Source organism: Lampris incognitus, chromosome 16 (assembly GCF_029633865.1).
Source record: "Lampris incognitus isolate fLamInc1 chromosome 16, fLamInc1.hap2, whole genome shotgun sequence".
Taxonomy (NCBI): Eukaryota; Metazoa; Chordata; class Actinopteri; order Lampriformes; family Lampridae; genus Lampris; species Lampris incognitus.
The window spans coordinates 25199041-25225016 of record NC_079226.1 but is presented as its reverse complement, the minus strand read 5'-3'; the positions used below and the strand labels follow the sequence as shown (position 1 = coordinate 25225016).

General features: G+C 44.0%; 1 protein-coding gene across 4 annotated transcripts in view; it reads left to right on the top strand.

Annotated features, from left to right (window-relative positions):
• Positions 1 to 25976, top strand: part of rcan3 (regulator of calcineurin 3) — a 65561-nt gene that overhangs the window by 31082 nt on the left and 8503 nt on the right. For 3 of the 4 annotated variants that reach the window (XM_056295494.1, XM_056295493.1, XM_056295496.1), the window contains exon 2: positions 21478 to 21651. The exons of the other annotated variant lie outside the window; for it this stretch is intronic. In XM_056295494.1, coding sequence (XP_056151469.1) covers positions 21478 to 21651 — 174 coding nt within the window. The remainder of the gene's footprint in view (positions 1 to 21477; positions 21652 to 25976) is intronic. 4 annotated transcript variants of the gene reach the window in all.

The following is a 25976-nucleotide window of genomic DNA, read 5'->3' as shown; positions in this document are numbered from 1 at the left end:
CAGTATTTAAATCTGGCAATGAATAATGATAGTGTTGTCACACTGAAGCATCGAGGCCGGGCAACACAAGGGCATGGTGACTTATTCATGCTCCATCATGGCGACTGAATGACAGACACCACTGAGCACTAGATAATCTGTACTTAAAGGACAGCTATTTCTTCCTTTAGTCTGCATTTTCACGTTCACAAAAAAACAAACAAACAGTAGTGACACTGGCATAGTCACATACACACACAATGAATGCACCAATGCATGCATGCATGCATGCTCACACACACACACACACACACACACGCAAATACCAACATCACCAGTGATTGGACTGACAGACCAACAGACAGACTGCCCTGTGAGCAAACACACACGCACGCACACACACACACACACACACACACACACACACACACACACACGCACACACGCACATACCAACATCACCAGTGAGTGGACTGACAGACCAACAGACAGATTGCCCTGTGAGCAAACACACACGCGCGCGCACACACACACACCTCCTCACTGAGACAGCCCGGAGTTGGTTATCATCAGCATGCCCCGTCACTCCTCCTGTATCTGTGTGGATGCCCGTCAGTGATGTTGCAAATGTCGGTTTTCAGGCATATTACCACAGCATGATATTGAGGTTGGAGGAGGGGGGAAGGATTTGACGAGTAATCTGTGTACAGTATGTAAAGTTCAGCAAACACGTCATGAATTTGCTGAAGTCTGATCTTTTTTGTCTTTGCCCTCTGCCACTTTAATAACCAGTTTTAATCCCAAAAAAAATGTTTTCTGTATTTTTCCTTACTTTAGGGCAAGGCAATGTAACAGCCTACATACCGTTTTCTATGGTTGCAATGAAGATTATTGTTTTCCTGATGTCCCCTTTTGGATATGCTGTACTACGCCGTTAGTGCATTCATGCACTTTGCATAGACTTCCATCCATCAGCATGTCAGACACGAGCTTTTATCAGGCTATCGATGATTAGCTGAGAGCATCATCCAAAATCCCATTAGCTCTATTCATTGCCACAGAAGCTGTCTTGAATTATTATTGACCAACACACTTGGCAGTTTTGTAGCCGCTCCCCTGATACTCCATTTGATAATATCAACAACTGATGGCCGACCTCTGGTGGGAAAATCAATACTTTTTAACAAATCACAGCCTGAGCTACGAGCATTGGGTTGTGGCCACTGGCCAAACCAATGTATGTTTCCACAATAACACCGGCAATCATATTTTCCCGAGACTGTCTGCAATCTTGATATGACATGAATGATGATGATAGTTGTGATTTTGTAACGATTAATTTGATGCAACTTTGTAATAACACACAAAGTGGAATTTGACATTTGCAAGTTGAGATTTATGGATCCAATAAAGTTTGCTGAGATTTTTTTTTAATCACTATTAATTCAATTTGACACCAATTTGTTGATCTTAACATCCATCCATCCATCCATTATCTGAACCGCTTATCCTGCTCTCAAGGATGCTGGAGCCTATTCCAGCAGTCATTGGGCGGCAGGCGGGGAGACACCCTGGACAGACCCGCCAGGCCATCACAGGGCCCACCCACACACACACACACACACACACACACACACACACACACACACACACACACACACACACACACACACACACACACACACACACACACACCTAGGGACAGTTTAGTATGGCCGATTCACTGACCCTACATGTATTTTGACTGTGGGAGGAAACCCACGCAGACACGGGAAGAACATGCAAACTCCACACAGAGGACGACCTGCGATGACCCACCAAGGTTGGACTACCCCGGGGCTCGAACCCAGGACCTTCTTGCTGTGAGGCGACTGCACTAACCACTGCGCCACTGTGCTGCCCTTGATATTCACAGTGAATCATAATATAACTACCAAGCTCACTAGCTTACTTGGAGCTTAATTTATTGTGAACCTTTAAAAGCCATCTTTCTCAAATCAGCCGAGGTGCAGTTAAATGCAATGTTATGCCCGATGAAAAATAACATTGGATTATACCAGTAGGCCAACATGCCATTTTTCAATCGTGTCACATTCATAGATATTCATATGTGCTATATACTCGTCTCAGTCCATATAGCTGATCCTCATTAAAGTGGATGTTCAACCTTTTCTTTTTACCGTTAAATTCTGACAAACATAGTAGTTGTCATAGTGAAGGGGAGATGTAGAGAAGTTGACGCAGGATGGAGAGGATGGAGAGAGAGAGAGAGAGAGAGAGACGGTGACAGTATCATATTCTCTGCTGTAGGAAACCAGATCTACACCCTGGCAGGGTTGAGCTAGCCAGGGCGGGGGCATTGGGCTCAGGTGTGCCTGCTCCCCCAGTCTGGGCACGAAGTGAGGTGGGGCCAGCCGGCTCACTTTGGCCTGAAACCTTAGAGAAGTGCTGGGGCTCAGGTATCACCTAAAGGTCAACGCCGTGTCCGTTAGGGTGACGTAGAACAAAAGGGCCGTCTCCTGGGCTGAGGAGATCTGGTTACAAGATGTAGACATGGCAAGAGACAAAGATGTAATAAGATTAGAAGCCAAAAAAATTCAAAAATAGGCAATGCGATGACGATGAAAGTTGATGCGTTGTTCATCAATGGAAAGGGAACGTCATACTAAACATCTGTGCCACTGAAATTACTGGTGGCTCATATGGAACTGTATACAATGCTCAATGTGGTATTGCAGTTTGATAACAAAAAAAAAACTATATATATATATATCGACAATGACCCCTTAAGGCCACGATTAACCAAATGTAAAGGATGGGATTTTGAAGCATAATAAGTAACTTTCCTTTTTATTTACTTTTTTTACTCATTTCTTTTTTAGTTTTTTTTGTGTGTGTGTATGTGTTCCAAAGCAGTGTTGTCTATGATGTGTTTACTTTAATTAGATAAAATTCATTATTAACGATGCTTTCCTCCAGCAGACAAAGCATCATATTCACACTCAAAGCCTGAAATCTTGCGCTTTTCACAATAAAAAAAATAATCAATATTTGCCCTTGGAGGCGGTGCAGTTACAATGCACCACTGCAAACAGTAAAACCAGGGAATGAAATGGCTCCGTCTATGACTACTTAACATTGTACCAGTTTGCGCCTAAAGGCACGCAAATCTCCGGTTTCACGGTACATAAGACTCCTAAATGCTAATGCAGGCTGACATGCAGTATCTTCAACCTTTCAAGCCCCTGCTCACAGCCACATACTGTATTGCAGGGTCTTGTTCGGGTCCCACTTCTACTTTCGCAGTATAAATCCTATAATGCTTGATCATCACTGGAACAGGCTGCTGCATAACCACCAAGGTGACACTCTGAATACCATGAGAGAGCGAGAGCAAGAGCAGGGGAGAGAGAGAGAGAGAGAGAGAGAGAGAGAGAGAGAGAGAGAGAGAGAGAGAGAGAGAGAGAGAGAGAGAGAGAGAGAGAGAGAGAGAGAGAGAGAGAGAGAGAGAGAGAGAGAGAGAGAGAGAGAGAGAGAGAGAGAGAGAGAGAGAGAGGCAAAGTACATCTCTCCATATGCTGTGGTGGCATAAGGTGAAAGTATGGTGCAGCATCTCTCAGCCGCCTTATGTAACAAAGTCACCTCTTAAATGGGTGGCTCAGCCCGGGATTCTGGGGATATGCTAACATTTCTTTGTGTGTGTGTGTGTGTGTGTGTCCACGATGGTGTTTTTTCGCAATCGCACAAGCCTGAATGGCGCAGACTATGAAAGCACCTACACTACCGTTCAAAAGTTTGGGATCACATTGAAATGTCCATATTTTTGAAGGAAAAGCACTGTACTTTTCAATGAAGATAACTTTAAACTAGTCTTAACTTTAAAGAAATACACTCTATACATTGCTAATGTGGTAAATGACTATTCTAGCTGCAAATGTCTGGTTTTTGGTGCAATATCTACATAGGTGTATAGAGGCCCATTTCAAGCAACTATCACTCCAGTGTTCTAATGGTACAATGTGTTTGCTCATTGGCTCAGAAGGCTAATTGATGATTAGAAAACCCTTGTGCAATCATGTTCACACATCTGAAAACAGTTTAGCTCGTTACAGAAGCTACAAAACTGACCTTCCTTTGAGCAGATTGAGTTTCTGGAGCATCACATTTGTGGGGTCAATTAAACGCTCAAAATGGCCAGAAAAAGAGAACTTTCATCTGAAACTCGACAGTCTATTCTTGTTCTTAGAAATGAAGGCTATTCCATGCGAGAAATTGCTAAGAAATTGAAGATTTCCTACACCGGTGTGTACTACTCCCTTCAGAGGACAGCACAAACAGGCTCTAACCAGAGTAGAAAAAGAAGTGGGAGGCCGCGTTGCACAACTGAGCAAGAAGATAAGTACATTAGAGTCTCTAGTTTGAGAAACAGACGCCCTCACAGGTCCCCAACTGGCATCTTCATTAAATAGTACCCGCAAAACACCAGTGTCAACATCTACAGTGAAGAGGCGGCTGCGGGATTCTGGGCTTCAGGGCAGAGTGGCAAAGAAAAAGCCATATCTGAGACTGACCAATAAAAGAAAAAGATTAAGATGGGCAAAAGAACACAGACATTGGACAGAGGAAGACTGGAAAAAAGTGTTGTGGACGGATGAATCCAAGTTTGAGGTGTTTGGATCACAAAGAAGAACGTTTGTGAGACGCAGAACAAATGAAAAGATGCTGGAAGAATGCCTGACGCCATCTGTTAAGCATGGTGGAGGTAATGTGATGGTCTGGGGTTGCTTTGGTGCTGGTAAGGTGGGAGATTTGTACAGGGTAAAAGGGATTCTGAATAAGGAAGGCTATCACTCCATTTTGCAATGCCATGCCATACCCAGTGGACAGCGCTTGATTGGAGCCAATTTCATCCTACAACAGGACAATGACCCTAAACACACCTCCAAATTGTGCAAGAACTATTTAGAGCAGAAGCAGGCAGCTGGTATTCTATCGGTAATGGAGTGGCCAGCGCAGTCACCAGATCTGAACCCCATTGAGCTGTTGTGGGAGCAGCTTGACCGTGTGGTACGCAAGAAGTGCCCATCCAACCAATCCAACTTGTGGGAGCTGCTTCTGGAAGCGTGGGGTGCAATTTCTCCAGATTACCTCAACAAATTAACAGCTAGAATGCCAAAGGTCTGCAATGCTGTAATTGCTGCAAATGGAGGATTCTTTGACGAAAGCAAAGTTTGATGTAAAAAAAATCTTATTTCAAATACAAATCCTTATTTCTAACCTTGTCAATGTCTTGACTCTATTTTCTATTCATTTCACAACATATGGTGGTGAATAAGTGTGACTTTTCATGGAAAACACAAAATTGTTTGGGTGATCCCAAACTTTTGAACGGTAGTGTAAATTAAAAAATCTCGAACTAAAATTGTATATAAACTTTTTATATAAACTTATGGAACCGGCAAGGAGAACAAAGTGGCTGCAGGCTATCGGGCGGCAGGATATGTCAGGACATTTATGGGATCCTACATCTCGACGTGTGTATGTGTGTAGTCGGCCCTTCATAACAGGCAAGTTTGCTTTATCCAAGTGTTATATTATTTCAGACGTGGCATGACTGTTTTGTTGTGGGTTGTGTTGCGGGGCAGGACCCCGCCCCCTCACTCCGCCGGTGTTGGATGAGGCGTGTATTCTGTATACCTTCATACTTGTGTAACCGGTTATTTTCTTGCCCGGTGCGGGATTCGATACGGTGTACTGCACCACAAGGCGACATCACTAACCGCTCGGCTAAAGGGTCAGACCCGTTAGATAGGGACTAACGTGTCTTATTAGTAGTTTACACTTGTGTTACTTTTCCTGTCTCCGTCTTCTGACTACCTTCGCCGGAAGATACAGGGGAACCGAATTTATTTCGGATCCAGGGCCGAAGTTCGCTGGCGCTGTCCGTCACTGCCTGGTGCTAGCTAGCTAAACTCCGGAGTACAACCCAACACAGTTCAATAGTTCACTTCATCTGAAAATGGCGAGGACACCGTCTTCTCTCATTGGAAACACATTTAATCCTTCTTCACAGCTGCACAAAACGTTGACATAGGTCCAATATATCACAGTTCTTAGTAATAGTATTTCCTTTCACTTGCGCGGAGCTCCCAATACCGTTCGCGCCACACAACAACAACAACTTCCTCATTCCCCCCTCCCTACCAACCAATCAGAGTCCGACCACAGACCTTGCTCTTAAAGCGGTAAACCCTTGTTTACCAACACTTGATATGCATCAAATAAACCCATTCTCATATTGTATGCGTGTATTATTCAGTCTAGTCTACCTAATTTAACAATCTTTAGAAACAAAACTGGCCTACACTTTGGCACTCAGTCCAACTTCTCGTTTTCATCCAAACAAAAATAAAAAACCAAGTGCAATTTATTTTCATCATCTCCCAATACTGTGCTCGATAGATGGAATGACGCAAAATGTGACTTGTGGAAAAGACGGTCACGGAGCTGCGCGCGCATTAGGCACCCGAACCTCTGTGTGACGCAGTACGTAAGGCACCGCCCCCGGGCGAAACACCCAAGTTTTTAGGGAGTTCCCACGCGTGATTTTTTTCGTACCCGTTTTCCGGGAACTCTGCCTCTGATTGGCTAGTACTCGTTGCCTCCGTTGATTAGGTTGGTTAAGGTTAGGGTTAGAGTGGGGTTAGAGATAGGGTTAGGGTTAGCCAATCATAGATAGAGTATGGGGCGGGTCTTTCCGGAATCCAGGTGAACGCTCTCTCAACGAGTACTAGCCAATCAGAGACAGAGTTCCCGGAAAACGGGTATGAAAAAAATCACGCGAGTCCGCCCCACTAGGGGCGATCCCACAGTTTCCGGGATTTCTTCTTCTCTCTTCAAACCCACAACCGCTTATAACAAAAATGAACCAAGAGCGCCCCTCAATGAATAAAATAAAACATCAAATTACAACACAAGAAGCATCACATGCATTATAAACCCTACATAATTGCGTTGTCTCAATTAATGACAATGAAGCTTTATTTTCTAAAATTCCTCACAAAATGAGGTCTGAAATATTTAACGGTATTATTTCAAAACCAGTTGTTGCTTGATATTATACTTGACATCACCAAACACGTCAATGTGATGAATCTCATTTGGATTCTTATTTATGGTCTTCTACTACTGCTTTCAGCTGCTCCCGTTAGGGGTCGCCACAGCGGATCATCCGTTTCCATTTCTTCCTGTCTTCTGCGTCTTCCTCTGTCACACCAGCCACCTGCATGTCTTCCCTTACCACATCCATAAACCTCCACTTTGGCCTTCCTCTTCTCCTCTTCCCTGGCAGCTCCATATTCAGCATCCTTCTCCCAATATACTCAGCATCTCTCCTCCACACATGTCCAAGCCATCTCAATCTTGCCTCTCTTGCTTTGTCTCCAAACTGTCCAACCTGAGTGGTCCCTCTAATATAATCGTTCCTAATCCTGTCCTTCTTTGTTACTCCCAGTGAAAATCTTAGCATCTTCAACTCTGCCACCTCCAGCTCCGCCTCCTGTCTTTTCGTCAGTGCCACTGTCTCCAAACCATATAACATAGCTGGTCTCGCAACCATCTTGTAAACTTTCCCTTTAACTCTTGCTGGTACCCTTCTGTCGCAAATCACTCCTGACACACTTCTCCACCCACTCCAACCTGCCTGCACTCTCTTTTTCACCTCTCTACTGCACTCCCCGTTACTTTGGACAGTTGACCCCAAGTATTTAAACTCAAATGCCTTTGTCACCTCCACTCCTTGCATCCTGACCATTCCACTGTCCTCTCTCTCATTCACGCATAGGTATTCTGTCTTGCTCCTACTGACTTTCATTCCTCTTCTCTCCAATGCATACCTCCACCTCTCCAGGCTCTCCTCAACCTGCACCCTACTCTCACTACAGATCACAATGTCATCCGCGAACATCATTGTCCATGGAGACTCCTGCCTGATCTTGTCCGTCAACCTGTCCATCACCATTGCAAACAAGAAAGGGCTCAGAGCCGATCCTTGATGTAATCCCACCTCCACCTTGAACCCATCTGTCATTCCAACCGCACACCTCACCACTGTCACACTGCCCTCATACGTATCCTGCACCACTCCTACATACTTCTCTGCAACTCCTGACTTCCTCATACAATACTTGGATTCTTATTTATGGTATTTTTGCATATTTAATCTGACATCATGATACATACTGAGAGCGTGTAAAATTCCCTGAGATTGTCATGATAATAATATTTTCCATGTTGCCCAGCCACTGGCCAGTTATTCACAGCGGTCTCTTCTAGCCTCAGGAAGGAGCCATTGTGTTTCTGGTGGTCTCCAAAAATCTGGACAAAAGCTTGGTTGTTTGCATCAACAGTCTTGCACTGTTTGCACTGCAACATTTGAAAGGCAATGTTTTTCTTACATCAGGGTTCGTCTGTCATTCTGAGTTTGTATATTCATCTAACTCTTGCTAATCCAAACTGTCCCTGGAGCTGAGTATGGTTTAAACTAATGGGATTGTTTGGATAGCAAAAACAAATGGAAGTAAAGAAGTCAAAGCTTATTCGATGTACAAAACTAATTCAGTGCTGAAAGGTCATGCACCAACAAGGAATTTCCAAAGAAAGGGGACATTTAGATCATGTGTTAAAATACGCTGGGTGAACAATTCAGCTGGGAACCATGCACATCGTTCACATTAAAGAGGTTCTGCTCAGAAGTTTGCTCTCAGCCAAGAAAATGTTTGAAAACAATTTTTTAGACCTGAAAAGGTTAGAGATTTGAGAACATGTCGAAATCCTGATTAAAAGATATACTGGAAAGCATATTCTGCTCCTTATCCCTATACTCGTTTAACCTTTGACCTCATTAGACCAGCTTTCGTTGGGTCCTTGAGGGATGGTGGTAATTAAAATGGTGGTACACATACTCAAGAGGTGGATTTTCTTAATTATTTCTACAGGTTCTATTTTTGAGCGTTGAGCTGTCGCTGACTCATCCTCAGGCTCCGTGGCCTAGTTTGTTGGTTTTCACCCAAATCCCATTCAACCAAGACAGTCTGGATTATACTGAGCTGAGACTGCACGTGTCGCTGAAAAAGCTTGTTCACAAAAATAAATAAATAAACAAACGAATAAATAAATAAAATATACATCAAAATAAGCCTTCAGTCATCCCCAATTAGGTTTGGTTAATCTTTTCATTTTGATCCAAAATGCCAAATGGGATACCTCTGCATCAAACTGATCTAGTTTGTGGATTATAGTCATGGATTTTGGTTCAGAAGCAGAAATGAAATTTAAATACTGGATTAAATTAGGATCTGGATTAAACAAGGGAAAAAAACTGATTTTCTATCATGCATTTGCTTCGAAAAACATCACTTCAGTCAGTAAATGTGAGTAGCGCTGCTGCACATTTCTAAATAGTGAGGGTATGCTTGCCGACTGTTGCAAGGGCTTCATTATGCAACAGCCTGTCATTCAGGGGCAGAGAGCTGCAGAAGTGGGGGTTTTTTTAGGCCTTCGCCTCACATTTTATTGCACAAGTTTTAGTGGTGTGTAATCTCATTCCCGGTGTTAGTCGACGTCTTTCATTTTGATGAGCGTGTGTATGTGTTTAGGTGTTTGCCCATGCCTGCGCACTTGCCACGTTTATCCCGACACATATGGCTGATCAGAGAGCTGTTCTGAGATGTCAGCGTGCTTCTGCTGATGTGGCTTGTTCATTCTTACCATCTGCAGGGAACAAAGTGTATTGAGTGTGTGTGTACCTAATTTAACTCGCTAAACCACATAATGAGTTGACAATGAGAGGAAACGGCAGACAAATTGTAATGGAACATCAGAGTTTAACAAGAATACCTTTTACTCAGGATACCTTCTCAGTGCACGATTCAGGGCACATTTATAATTCTCAGCTATGGAAGTTGGCCTTCACTTCAACACGTGTGTGTGTGTGTGTGTGTGTGTATACCAGATTTTCTATCCTCATGGGGACCAAATGTCCCCATGAGGATAGAAAAACCTGAAACCACCTACCTTGTGGGGACATTTTATGGGGTCCCATGAGGAAAATTGTCCATTTTAGGGTTGGGACTTTGGTTTAGGGTTAATGTTAGAATTAGGATTGTGTCAAGGTAAGGGTAAGGGTTAAGGTTAGGGTTAAGGGCTAGGGAATAAGTATAGGGTGACATGGTGTGTGTGTGTGTACTTAACTGCTCATGACAAGGATAAGGATCTCTCATTTTAACATTTCTGTGTACACAGGTCTATACAGTATGTTTGTGTTTGCAAATGTATGCCCATCGGCGTTTTTTGTGTGTACGAGTGTGTGTCTTTGTGTCTGCCTGTCCAACAGAGTGAACTGGACATGCAGCTACACTTTAAATAGAAAAAAAAACTAGCCCTGTGCTTGTTATCACATAGTGTTAACACACTGTGTTGGACTTGAATGTCAGAGAGTTACATGGAGGATGATCTTGGGCAGATTGGTTGGGTATACCTGGCATCGTTTCGGTTTCTCGTTCTTTGTATTAGCAGATATCAGTCAATGATCACAGGAGGGGAACACATCAGGCAGAGGCTTGGAAGTGCAGGCTTGACACTGGTTCTCTATGAAAGCAGAGGACACAGGACTTCCTTTTAACCGTCATTTCACCTTCAGTTTGAGTTCACTGTATTGACCGTGTAATTGTTATCTATGTAAATCAGGGATTTCGACGGGATCGTAGTGTGAGATATGATCGTTTCTTCAGCTGTGTCTCCTCGGTGCTCTATTTTTCTCCGCTGTTGTCAGACACTGCTGTGCCTTCTGACCTCCATTTAGATGAGAGCTGCAAGATGGAAGCAGTGGATTTCTGGTTGAGCCCTGAGCAGGCTGAGCTTTTGTTCAGATGATTGTGCATCAGATAACTAGCTGGCGCTGTGGTTTGTGGCCTTCCTGTATTGCGGCCCTATGTCATGCTGACAGCGATGTGCTGTCGCCACAGTGATGACAGCTTTTCCATTACCATCAGGAAAATAACCGCCTCATTACCCATGAGGCAATCTGCTGAAGAATGACTGCACAGCTATCACCAGGGTGGCTTCAGTTCACTGTCACTAGTGTTACGTATGACCGAACTGCATTTTACGGGGTTGTGTCACTATTTATCTCTTAGTCAGATCTTAGCTTCCCCTCCCTCCCTCCCTCTCTCTCTCTCTCTCTCTCTCTCTCTCTCTCTCTCTCTCTCTCTCTCTCTCTCTCTCTCTCTCTCTCTCTCTCTCATGTTCTCTCTCATGCTCTCTCTCTCACGCACGCTCTCTCTCGCACACGCTCTGTTTCTCGCGTGCTCTCTCGCTCTCTCTCGTGTGCTCTCTCTCGTGTGCTCTCTCTCTGTCTCTGTCTGTCTGTCTCTCTCTCTTTCTCTCTCTCTCTCATGCTCTCTCACGCTCTCTCTCTCACGCTCACTCTCGCACACGCTCTCTCTCGCGTGCTCTCTCTCTCTCTCATGCGCTCTCTCTCGTTCTCTCTCTCTCTCTCTCTGTCTCTGTCTCTCTCTCTCTCTCTCTCTCTCTCTCTCTCTCTCTCTCTCTCTCTCTCTCTCTCTCTCTCTCTCTCTCTCTCTCTCTCTCTCTCTCTCTCTCTCTCTCCCTCTCCTTCATTCTAGCTTGCTCACCTCCCCTGCACAGCTGCAGTTATTCCTATATATTCTCACTCCGTGGTCTGAAGTGGCATATGTTTATGAACCATGATATTATTTCCTCATGTAATTTGATCTCGTCTACCAGCAATGGCTACAGAGGAGGACCGAGGAAAAGGAAAGGTGACCGTGTAGGACAGGCAAGGAAAAGGACTTGAGACTGTTGAGATTCACCCGGGGTGTTACATAAAGGTGACATGGAGACACAAAGAGTCAGCAGCCACAGGTTATTTGAGAATGTGGGAACTGTTGCCAAAATAAACCACCCATTTCTGCAGCCACCCAGCTGTCATTCAAACATTTGCTAATGTTACCTCAATATCATTTTTCTTTGTCAACACGACTTGAAATTAATATGAACTTTTGAAATTTAAAATGTATGGATAACCCATCCAAAGAAGACAAAACGGTTGTGACAAGGCGGTGTTAGCCGAAACATTTTGACCTTGTAAACATTTCATGCAAATATATCTTTTATTTTTTTATTTTTGTTCTCAAGCCGAGATAGATTGGATTTATTTTGAGTTGGGCCTGTTAATAGATGCTGTTCGCTGCCTGGCTGAGAATCAAACACAAGGACTTGATGTTCTCTCCCCCAAACTCACCTGCTGTTTGGCTACTCTCGCTCGCTTACCTCACTTAGAAGAAGCAGGTGTTTGATATAATTCGGTATGTTTGTGTTTGCATGTGCATGTGTGTGAGTGGTTAAAAGTAGTCTGGCTCTGCTGACAGATTACTGGGTGTACTCCAGTTGAGCTTGGACCATAAAGGTATTGCCTGTCCACATTGTGTGTGTGTGTGTGTGTGTGAGTAGACAGAAATATATACCGACTCATTGTGGAAAAATAGCAGGAGGGATCATACACATGGTCCGTACCGTGTACAAACTCTAATGCACACATACTTGCACGCATGCACAGACATGCATACATACATCCATACACGCCCACAAAGAAGAACAAAGGGAGTGGGTCGCAGCGGAGAGCGGAGCAATGGCAGCTGAGCAACCCTCTTTTCATGGTCTGTAACTCAACACCCTTCTCCTCTTCCTCTTTTCCCCTCCTCTTCCTCCTCCTCTTCCCAAAGGATGTCCACTCATAGAGGACCACATGAATAAGTGATCAACACACTTGCTTATATTACATGCTAATCCAGCCTGGGTGTGCTTGTGTGTTTCTGCATGCGCGTATGTGTGTGTGTGTGTGTGTGTGCGCGCGCTAGTTGAACACAGTTGATGCTATTATGGGATATTATATTGGTGCCTCCCCCCATCATCCCCTTGCTAAAACATCAATTTGATGGAATGAAATAACATCACAAAGTGTGTGTGTGTGTGTGTGTGTGTGTGTGTGTGTGTGTGTGTGTGTGTGTGTGTGTGTGTGTGTGTGTGTGTGTGTGTGTGTGTGTGCGTGCATGCATCGGTGTATTGGTGTTGTATGTATGGTTTTTGTGTGTGTGTATGAGTAAAATGGGAAGGGTCTAAGCTGTCTGTGAATGTTCTCATTCATCCAGCTCCGATAACGACGGGCGCGGCCAAACATCAGTACACAAAAGAGCCACTCATATCTGTGGCTCTGTTAGCGACGGGCGTTGATAAACAACGGGACACAAAGAGCCATGGACATCTATAGCTCTGACAACGACTCCAAAGAGGATACATTCTGAGTCCCATCACCAGCCAGTCAGACTAGCTTGGTCTAGTCAGAAAGGCACGAACTGAGGAAGCCTCTTGGATGAGAGGTGAAACATCTTCACGGATATATACCAAGTCCAGTTGCAGTTGATTTAACCCCTTTGGATAAGGGTCTAATCGTCTACTTATCAGATGACACAGAGTTTCATAACATGTTGTTCAAGTCCTGATGTGTCCAGAACTTGTTCGCAGTAGCTGGCTAAGGTTTATGGAAACTTCATGGTTTTTATAAGGGGTCAGCGTAGGCACTGTCGATAGGCCAAACAGGGGTCTTGTTTCCATTCCCACTCTAATTACCATGAAATGATCAGATTAAAAGGAGGAAGTCTGTCCATCTTGAAAGGCTTTTAGGTTTAAGTAGAAGTTAAAGGTAGAATCCTGGAGATTTAAATACAAACAAATGTGTTTTTCCATATTATTGCTGGCATAATTAAGACAATAGCTGACTCACAAATATCCAAATCATGAATGCTTTCGTAGCCTTCACAGTGAAGGGGGGAAACTCACTTCAACGACCACCAGTGTGTAGCACCCACCTGGGTGATGCACGGCAGCCATTTTGCGCCAGAATGCTCACCACACATCAGCTTGGGGTGGAGAGGGAGGAGTCATTGAGCCAATTGCATGGGGGGGATGATTAGGTGGCCAGATGGAGAGAGCCAGGTTGGGAATTTTGCCAGGACACCCGGGAACCCCCTACTCTTTGGGATAATTGCCATGGGGCTCTTTAATGACCACAGTGAGTCAGGACCTCGGTTTAACGTCTTACATGTTTCAATGAAAGACATTATTTCTGTGTTAAATGTAATAATTCATTTGCTTTAATACATCTGCAGGCAGGCAGCAGGGTGGCACGGTGATTAGCATGGCTGCCTCACAGCAAGAAGGTCCTGAGTTCGAGCCCCAGGGCAGTCCAACCTTGGGGGTCGTCCCGGGTCGTCCTCTGAGTGGAGTTTGCATGTTCTCCCCGTGTCTGTGTGGGTTTCCTCCGGGGGCTCTGGTTTCCTCCCACAGTCCAAAGACGTGCAGGTCAGGTGAATTGGCCATACTAAATTGCCCCTAGGTCTGTGTGTGTGTGTGTGTGTGTGGGGGGGGGGGGGCCTTGAAGCCTGTCTAGGGTGTCTCCCTGCCTGCCGCCCAATGACTAGTGGGATAGGCTGCGGCGACCCTGAGAGCGGAATAAGAGGTTCGGATAATGGATGGATGGATGGAAATCCGCAGGCATTGTGCCCCTGCTGGTTGAACTATGCCATAAGCCTAAATGCTAATGTGTCCAATTGATTTTGATCACAGACGCACCACAAATGCAAACAAAATGTATGAATGTTACCCACTAATTCCCACCAACCACTGCCTCTCTCTTCTCTGTTCTGGTCGCAGTCCCCCTTCCAAACTGTCCTGTTTCTATACATTCTTCAACGGTGAAGAAGGGGTAGAGCACACTGATACTGATACTTGGGTGGTAATGTTGCTTTTTTCCCCCCTTCCTTTTTCTCCCCAATTGTATCCGGCCAATTACCCCACTCTTCCAAGCCATCCCGGTCGCTGCTCCACCCCCTCTGCCGATCTGGGAAGGGCTGCACACTACCACATGCCTCCTCCGATACATGTGGAGTCACCAGCTACTGCTTTTCACCTGACAGTGAGGGGTTTTGCCAGGGGGACGTAGTGCATGGGAGGATCACACTATTCCCCCCATTTCCCCTGTCCCCCTGAATAGGTGCCCTGACCGACCAGAGGAGGCGCTGGTGCAGCAACCAGGACACATACCCACATCTGGCTTCCCACCCACAGACATGGTCAATTGTGTCTGTAGGGACGCCCGACCAAGCCGAAGGTAACGCTGGGATTTGAACCGGCGAGCCCCGTGTTGGTAGGCAACGGAATAGACCACTACGCTACCCAGACACCCCTGTAAAGTTGCTTTTTAAAGAGGAATCAGATATATTGTAGGTAACAAGCAGACACTGTAGAAGACTTTAATCTAGAGATAATACAATGTAAGTAAGTAAAGCTCAGGTCCAACGTTGTTCCCTCATTCGGCACCGGCTGTGAGGTGTTAATGTAACACTGATGACTTTTCAAAAAGCTATCTTGGATTTGATTTTAAATTCCATTATGTTAAGGTTTTGATTTTGTTTTTCCTTTTATAGTCATGTTGAAAGTTGTCTTTATGCATACTCAATGATCCAGGTATGAAAATCACACAAGGTTGAATCAATTCATCCGGACACAATGTTTATTGAGAGAAATGTTTCATCACTGAAGAGGTCACTCACATGAGTGATGAAACGTATCTGTCAATAAACCTTGTATCCACATGAACTGATTCAACCTTCTTTGAGTTTCATCACTCATTTGTTCCAGCTACAAAGTGTTGCATAACAACTAAGTGCTGCTTCATTATGTTTTGTTTTGACTCAGGGAGTAGTTAGCCGTCCATTCCCAGATGACATGAGGGGTCAAGAGGGTTCATATGGTAAAAGTAGGTCAGAGATGTATTTTGGTCCCAAAATCATTTAAACTAGAGATATATAGCGGAGCAGCAGTATTTTAAAGTCTCTTCTGTTTGTGGCACAATGGAGGCCGGTGCAGAGACCTGAGAGCTGGTGTAATGTGTTCAGTTTTCTTGGTCTTTGTTAGGACCCCAGCAGCATTATGGATGAGCTGGAGCTGCCTGAGAGCTTTTTTGGAAAGACCCGAGAAAAGACCATTATAGTAGTTTAGACTGCTGGAGATATAAGTGTGGATAAGGTTTTTTTAAGTGTTGTGTCATCATGAATCATCTAGTTCTTGCTATATTTTCGAGATGATGATAGGCTGATTTTATTATTGACTCGATGTGGCTGTTAAGAAGAGCGTTCCTCTGTTGGGCATCTCCTAGATGTAACCGGGTGCTGCGAAAACAGGAAACCAACGAACAGTGAACTTTCCATCAAAAAGGCAAAATCAACACTGTGTTTTGTGCAGCATTATTTATGGCTGCACTAGTGCTTTATATAGTGGGAAGGGGCATCTGGGGGGTACAGTGGTCTATTCCATCGCCTACCAACACGGGGATTGCCGGTTGAAATCCCCATGTTACCCCTGGCTTGGTCGGGTGGCCCTACAAACACAATTGGCCGTGTCTACGGGTGGGAAGCCGGATGTGGGTATGTGTCCTGGTCGCTGCACTAGTGCCTCCTCTGGTCAGTCGGGGCGCCTGTTCGGGGGTGGGGGAGGCTGGGGGGAATAGGGTTATCTTCCCACATACAACATCCCCCTGGTGAAACTCCTCACTGTCAGATGAAAGAAGTGGCTGGCAACTCCACATTTATCAGATGAGGCATGTGTGGGCTGCAGCCCTCCCCCGGATCGGCAGAGGGTGTGAAGCAATGACTGGAACAGCTCAGAAAATAAGGTAATTGGCCAAGTACAATTGGGGAGAAATTTTTTTTTAAAAAAGAACAGTGGGAAGGTCCTCACTTAACTTGACGTTAACAATTTCTACAGTCATTGTTAACATTGGCATTCGTTTTTGCATTACTGGTACAAGCCTATGAAGTGCTCCTATGCAAAGACCTACCCTTTTTTCAATAACTCACCTAACACCTCACATAACTCAAAACCTTCAATTGCGGTTGCGTTAGAGCTGCTCCCACTCTATCTGTGCATGCACACATGCAGAAACGCACACACCGACATGCACACAACCACATACGCCTTAATTACAAGGTGTGTCCTGATGTCGCTGCTGTATGTTTACACATAAATACCGAGATTAACGTCATAATTAAGAAATGGATTTTGGCAGAAACAGGAATCTCTTTCAATAGGAATAGAGCTGGGTATGACTGCCATTTTCCCTGTACAATTACAGTCATCAAGCTACACCTAGCTACTCATAAAAACTGGTTGAACACATTACTTGAATAATTTGAACTCATTAGCAACCCAGGGTAGCTTTAAGGCGATGCATTAAGGCGCTCAGTTCCAAAGGGCCCCAAAACTCAAGCTAAAAGGTTATAATTAACACTTAAAGCTTAGCACCTTGCCTCTTTTACACTCATGTGATTGAGCGCGGATTCACTTCTTGTGCTTCACAAAGAAATCCAGTTTTCAAAGGTCTCTTAGCTGGTAATACTATACCAGCTATGCCGAGGGGAGACAAGATTCTCACACATTCTTGGGGAAACATTTGACCTTTTTTTCCAAACTTCTTCTTAGATGCGCACCTTATATGGTGAAATAGAAACTGGACTAAAAATGGTAGCATGGAGCCTGGAGGTGAAGTTACTGTGAAGTTTAGCCAACTATTTGGCGGCAGTCGGGAAAGGAGGACCAGATGCTCTCACATACAGGGGAAAAAGGCAGAAAGCTGAGAGAGGAAGGAGTTGAGGGTACTTGGGGGAATTGTTCTGTGTTGTAAAAATACCGCACATCCTGATTTCTATTTTTCAATTTCTATTTCGAAACCTATCTATAACATGAGTGTAATTGGATATGGTACCATAGCCCAGGGACAACATGTCAAATGTTGATCTGAGAACGTCTCACTTGTAGACATCACAAATGCTTTTTTCTCGTCTCAGAATACACAACCCACTACGGCAGTTTCTTAAGTTGTGGCTCACACCTTGACACCTCTGCATGTATCAGATGGCATGACCATGTGACATCTCCATAGGTATACCGAGTATGTGTGCTAGGCGTTTTCCAGCGTCCCTCATAACACCTACAACAGACGAAGTTGAAGACATTTGTTCAGCAGTTTTCTTTACAGGGGAACCAAGAAGCCCCCAGCTCCACCTCACTCTCTCAGTTATTCATACACATATATAACACATACCATGACCATGACCTGCATGATGGCCCTCCATCACCTCCACCACCAGATCATTTATACGCTCTCAGTAGATTATAATACACCATTAATACAGTTTGTGCAATCTTTGTTATCGCTTCACATATACTTCATTGTCTTCTTTCCTTTTGAATCAATGTTGTTTGTGCTTTTTCTTTTTTTCTATGTCAATAAGTCAGTGTTGTTTGTCTACGTCTGTTCCTGTATCTTGAATTTAAAAGCAAGTAAAAGAACACAGAAAACAATGAAGTTATCAAGTGTTGCATGATAAAAAAATCAAAGCGATATTATTCACAGCCATTCCGCTCATCGACAAAAAGGGAACAACCGCATAACAGTGACACTTAACTGTACAACTAATATCAAAGAAGGTTGAATCAGTTCATCTGGATACAATGTTTATTGACAGATGTGTTTCATCACTCAACTAAGTGATGAAACATCTGTCAATAAACATTGTATCCAGATGAACTGATTCAACCTTCTTTGATTTTCTTAGCGGGATTACTGAGCATGAATCAAAATGGCCATTCAACAGCTACTGACTACAACCTATATAGTGTATGGTATTTAGAACCTATAGAATTTGAAACTGTTGATGTAAATCTTCTCATAAAAACATTGTAGGGCAAAAAGTATTTTCAGCATATCGTTTCTTATACTCATCTTTAGAAGACCCTAGTCAGATTGGATGCTAAATCCTCCAGCATCTAAATAATAGACAAATCTTCTATTTCCTATCTTCCCCTTTCATGAACTGTGTATCATAATCCAAGAATGTTTCAATGACACTTATCAGTCCACCACTAATAAATGCTATCCTTACATTACATCTTGTTCTAAGATTGCTGACATTGAGCACTCACATGGATCACATACACAGCGTTCACGACAATCTTTCTATTCAGCCTCTTTTACCATTTCCAAAGGCTTTTCCTCAAACTGAAATGGCCCACTCAATCTGTCACCTGTCTGGGCCCACTTTCTTAGCCCCTTATCAGCCGGTGCTGGGGGAGATGGTCGAACAGGAGGCAAAGAATAGTCCTCCTGATTGCTCCATCTTTTCTGTGTGCTAGCAACCGACACGTTGCCACTGCCTCTCCCACCGGCCCTTTCCTTTTCCTGCAGCCCTCCGACTGAGCTGCCTGATTGAGTTCACAGCTGGGAATGCCAATTTGATGCCCATGGCGGGAGACGTGGGACTATTTGTAACATAGCGGAAGGGAAGAGGGAAGGGAGAAAACGATGAGATATAGAGAAAAATACCCTTTAGAAAGAGAGAGAGAAGAGTGAAGGCGCCATACAGCATCAGATTAGAAAAGCTCACAGGAAAGGGACAGATGGGGAACTGGAAATTCAATTTTCCAATTAAATAGATCAGGAATGATATGTGTGCTGAGGAAGGGGAGCTATGTCTACCACTGAGATAGATTCATCCAATAACTTAGACCTCGGACATAAGGAACATTTAGGGACACGATAAATCTCATGCAAAACCAGTCCTTTAGGAACGATGGACATGAATGACTTGACAGTTTGTCTTTCTTTGTCAAAGTGAATTTAAATATTGTAGGTCCTTCTGAAATGATTCTCCTCTTCAACACAATTGATACCGTTTCCGCTCATAATTTAGAACTTTTAATAAGTGGTTTTAATTTGATCATTAATAAATATGAACATTTTTGCACAGGATACAATTTGTAAATGAATTTTAATTCAATTTTTCTGATATAATGTTTAATTCTGTCGATTTTATTTGATGTAACATTTAACATAATGGCATTTTATTCAATCCACCATTTAATTTATTCAGTTCAGTGTTTCATTTATTATTTTGTGACTTCCACCTTCATAATAATGGACATGTCTGAAATAAACTGCTGAGCACCTCTGCTGGAACTGTAAACAAGGAGGCAACTGTTTCCCTTTGTAATCTTTATTTACTTTTATATGTCTGTTTACTTTTACATGACGGAGGTTCCCTGCAGGGTGCTAGCTGGTTAAAGAGATGTTTGGCATCTGATACACCGCTGTTGCCAGGGAGAAAGCTATAGGAAAGGATTTCCAGTACCTGAATGACTTAGATGTCATATTTTCCAATTATTTTCCTATACTCCTCCCCTTCGTGTTAGAGGTGCGAAGTGTGAAGAAGCATGTGACAGTGAAGCGGTATTTGTCTTGGTGCAGCCATCGGGATACACATAATAGCAATTATCCATTTCTCAGCCGTGTGTCTTTCTGCAACACACTGAAGCCCCATGAGTTACTGTTAACTTATAAAAATATACTGTTAAAACTTTTTATGTCAATATTTTCACCCTAAAAAAATTATGCATTTGTTTGTGTCACGGAAAGTTGAATCCGTTCATCTGGACACAACCATTTATTGAGAGAAACGTTTCATTATGGGGCGGCATGGTGGCGCAGTGGTTAGTACAGTCGCCTCACAGCAAGAAGGTCCTGGGTTTGAGCCTCGGGGTAGTCCAACCTTGGGGGTCATCCCAGTCGTCCTCTGTGTGGAGTTCTCCCCATGTCTGCGTGGGTTTCCTCCGGGTACTCTGGTTTCCTCCCACAGTCCAAAGACATGTAGGTCAGGTGAATCGGCCGTACTAAATTGCCCCTAGGTATGAGTGTGTGTGTGTGTGTGTGTGTGTGTGTGTGTGTGTGTGTGTGTGTGTGTGTGTGTGTGTGTGTGTGTGTGTGTGTGTGTGTGTGTGTGTGTGTGTGTGTGTGTGTGTGTGTTGGCCCTGGGATGGCCTGGCGGCCTGTCCAGGGTGTCTCCCCGACTGCCACCCAATGACTGCTGGGATAGGTTCCAGCATCCCTGAGAGCAGGATAAACGGTTTGGATGATGGATGGATGGATGGATGTTTCATCATTCATCTAAGTGACCTCTTCAGTCTAAAATGACTGTAGGTAGCCCCCAGCCTTATAAAAATACAGTTGTATAAAGACCGAAACCAACGATTGGTTTCATATGCAAATTGGCGTGACCAGTAACTAGAGTTAGCTATTTTGCATATGAAACCGATCGTTGGTTTCGGTTGTTATGCCACTGTATTGTTTATAAGGGTGGGATACCTGCAGTCAGTTGAGACTGAAGAGGTCACTTAGATGAGTGATGAAACATTTCTCTCAATAAACGTTGTGTCCAGATGGACTGATTCAACCTTCTGTGATTTCCTTACCCGGATTATTGAGTTGGCATAAAGACATTTGTTTGTGTTTTCTTTTGTTATTTACAGGAGAGGTTTGAGGCATTGTTCAGGATCTATGATGAACAGACGTCCTTCCAGATGTTTAAAAGTTTCCGGAGAGTCCGGATCAGCTTCAGCACCCCAGAGGCTGCTGCACGCGCTCGCATAGAACTGCACGAGTCTGAGTTCAATGGAAAGAAGCTCAAACTGTACTTTGCTCAGGTGAGTGTCAACTCTGGGTCTGGACAGCAGGGGATTTCACTGTGGAAATTAAAAATAACCAAGGAAGAATGCTGCTTATTAACCAGGAACATTCTGCATCATCATCATCATCATCAAAATTGTGATATGCTCTCATCTTCTTTCTTTCCTTCTTCCTTTTTTATTCCTTGTTTCTTTTCCATTTCCCTTTCCTCTGATCCACATCTGAGTGGTTCCTCAGCCCATCATTACTCTTTATTCCCCTTTGTCAGAAGCCAGCCCATCAGTCACTCAGATGATTCAACACGTTCATAAGCTTGGCTATAAATCCTTGATATTGCTTCCATTATACCTGTGTGTGTCTGTATGTGTCTGTGTGTGTTCCTGAATTAGATATATGTGTTCATGCTTTCTGTGTCTGTATCTATGTAACCGTGTCTTGCCTGTAACAAAGACAAATGGAAGGAGGGAGAGGGAAAGAGAGAAAGAGAAGAGATAATAATAATAATAATAATAACTGTATTTATATGCATTTTTCTAAAAGAATGTTACGAAGTGCTTTACAAAGAAATAAAACCAGACAAAGCAAAAATAAGAGTAAGATCAAATAAGGATGCACAAAAATAAAAATAGTATAAATATATAAAAACAAATGTGAAACATTTGTAAAAGCGTTCATAAAAATAAAAATTTTAAGATGAGATTTAAAAGAACCGGAGATTGGTTTGTCTTGATTCAATAGGAAGAGCGCTCCATAGTGTGGGGGCTCTAACAGCAAAAGCCAAATCACCCTTTGTAACAAACTGAGATCTGGGAATAACCAGCAGGGCTCCATCTGCAGATCTTAATGCGCATATATCAGGTCAATAAATCACAAATGTATGTAGGACCAAGACCATTTAAAGCTTTAAAAGTGAGCAATGAAATTTTAAAAGCAATTTGAAAAATAACAGGGAGCCATTGTAGGGAGGGAAGCACAGGAGTGATATGGTTATCCAAAGGAGTTGAATCAAGTGCAACTGGACTTGGTATATATCCGTGAAGACGTTTCGCCTCTCATCCAAGAGGCTTCATCAGTTCGTGCCTTTCTGACTAGACCAAGCTAGTCTGACTGGCTGGTGATGAGACTGTCCATGGCTCTTTGTGTTCCGATGTGTAGCAACGCCCGTCATTATCAGAGGTGTTGATATGCGTGGCTCTTTGTGATCCGATGTTAAGCAGCGACGGTCGTTGTGGGTGTTAGTTTTGACTTCGTTAGTGCTCCATTCAGTGGTCATGAGAGTCGTTGGAGCCGTTAGTGACCGACTGTTGTTCTTGGAGGCGAAGCTTCCTGAGTCTCCTGGGTAGAGATGAAAGGACGGCATTGTAAGTGGGAGATAGGTGGTGTCGCAGACCTCCTCCTCTGTTGAGGGATGGTTTTTCCAGTTTCACATAGATGGCTTCCGTCACCCCTCTTTCAAACCATCTATCTTCCCTGTCCAAAATGTGTACGTTGCTGTCCTCGAAGGAGTGTGTCTTCTCCTTTAGGTGTCGATAAACTGCTGAGTCTTGTCCTGAGGAGTTTGGCCTTCTGTGTTGGGCCATCCGTTTGTGTAATGGTTGTTTGGTTTCTCCTCAGTGCAATCCTCATTGCATTGTACCGGGATGCGGTGTTTGTTAAAAATTCTCCCGAGTTTCTCATAGACCCCAGAAACATACGGGATGACTGTGTTATTCCTTCTGTTCCTTTTCTCCTCATCGCTCACCCGGTTGGTCTTTTTGGAACGTGTTGCAGTTTTCACAAAGGTCCAACTGGGGTAGCCGCAGGTTTTTAAAGCTCCCCTCAGGTGTTTGTGTTCTTCCCGCTGGGCCTGAGTGCTGCTGGGCACATTGTCAGCTCTGTGTTGCAAAGTTCTGATGACACTCAGTTTGTGTTCCAGAGGGTGGTGTGAGTCGAAAAGTTGATATTGGTCTGTGTGTGTAGGTTTCCTGTAAACCCCAATGTGGAGGCTCCTGTCTTCCTCAATGTGGACGTCACAGTCCAAGAAGAACAAACTGTTGTTCTTTACGTCTTCCCTTGTGAACGTAATATTCTTGTCCACTGAGTTGATGTTTGGTAAACGCTTGCACCTCTTGTGTTTGGATTTTGACAACACATGGGCCAAAATCCAAACACAAGAGGTGCAAGCGTTTACCAAACACATCAACTCAGTGGACAAGAACATTAAGTTCACAAAGGAAGACATAAAGAACAAAAGTTTGCCCTTCTTTGACTGTGACATCCACATTGGGGAAGACAGGAATGATGAGGAAAAAAGGAACAGAAGGAATACCACAGTCATCCCGTATGTTTCTGGGGTCTCCGAGAAACTCAGGAGAATTTTTAACAAACACCGCATCCTGGTATACTTCAAACCCAGCAACACACTCCGACACAGACTGGTTCATCCCAAAGACCGTGTACCACACACCCAAAAAAGCAATCTGGTGTATGCTGTACAATGCAATGAGGATTGCACTGACCTATACATAGGAGAAACCAAACAACCATTACACAAACAGATGGCCCAACACAGAAGGCCAAACTCCTCAGGACAAGACTCAGCAGTTTATCGACACCTAAAGGAGAAGACACACTCCTTTGAGGACAGCAACGTACACATTTTGGACAGGGAAGATAGATGGTTTGAAAGAGGGTGAAGGAAGCCATCTATGCGAAATTGGAAAAACCATCCCTCAACAGAGGAGGAGGTCTGCGACACCACCTATCTCCCTCTTACAATGCCGTCCTTTCATTTCCACCCAGGAGAATCAAGAAGCTTCGCCTCCAAGAACAACAGTCGGTCACTAACGGCTCCAATGACTCATGACCACTGAATGGAGCACTAACGAAGTCGAAACTAACACCCCCAACGACCGTCGCTGCTTAACATCAGATCACAAAGAGCCACGCATATCAATAGCTTTGATAACAACGGGTGTTGCTACACATCGGAACACAAAGAGCCATGGACATCGTCAGCGCTGATAACAACTCCAAAGAGGATAAATATCTGAGTTTCATCACCAGCCAGTCAGACTAGCTTGGTCTAGTCAGAAAGGCACGAACTGATGAAGCCTCTTGGATGAGAGGCGAAACGTCTTCACGGATATATACCAAGTCCAGTTGCACTCGATTCAATTCCATTGGATAACCATGACCTGGATGAATGAGAACATTCATAGACGAGTGATATGGCCATGCCTCTTTGTCCCGGTAATGAGCTGAGCAGCGGAGTTTTGTACCAACTACAGACGGTGGAGGGAGCCCTTGTTGATACCAGAATAAGGTGTATTACAATAGTAAAGCCGGGGCGGCACAGTGGTGCAGTAGTTAGCGCATCGCATCACAGCAAGAAGGTCCTGGGTTCGAGCCCCGGGGTAGTCCAACCTTAGTGGGTCATCCTCTGTGTGGAGTTTGCATGTTCACCCCGTGTCTGTGTGGGTTTCGTCCGGGGGCTCCGGTTTCCTCCTACAGTCCAAAGACATGTAGGTCAGGTGAATCGGCCATACTAAATTGTCTATAGGTGTGTGTGTGTGTGTGTGTGTGTGTGTGTGTGTGTGTGAGTGTGAGTGTGCGTGATGGCCTGGCGGCCTGTCCAGGGTGTCTCCCTGCCTGCGACCCAATGACTGCTGGAATAAGCTCCTGCGACCCTGAGAGCAGGATAAGCGGTTCAGATAATGGATGGATGGATGGATAGTAGTCAACCTGAGAATAGGTAAAGACATGTACAACTTTTTGTAGATCAGCTATTGATAAAAATGGCCTAATTTTGGAGATTAGCTTGAGCTGGAGAAAGTATGACTGAACAACATGTTTGATTTGATTACCAAAACCGAGGTTTGCATCAGATATTATCCTAAGATTCCTAGCAGCCTGCTTAAAACTACCTGGCAGACCATTAAGATTAGTCACAAAAGGGCTGATGGAATTTTTGCGACCGAACACAATGACCTCAGACTTATCATCATTAAATTTAAGAAAACTTTTGGACATCCAGGATTTAATGTCAGAGAGGCAAGTTGTGAAATTTGCTTGGGTGCTCGGATCTGTGGGTTTATGGCATGTATAACTGAGTGTCATCAGTATAAAAATGGTAGAGCATATCGTGATTTTGAATGACCTTTGCCAACGGACAGCATGTACATAGAAAAGAGAAGGGGGCCAAGAACTAAGTCTTGAGGGACACCACAACTCAACTGAGTCACCGAGGAGGTAGAGTTACCCAAAACAACAGAAAAAGTTATGTTGGTGAGGTAAGAGCATAATAAGCTAAGAGCTGAGCCCTTAACACCAACCCAAGTCTCTAAGCAATGTAAGAGGATGG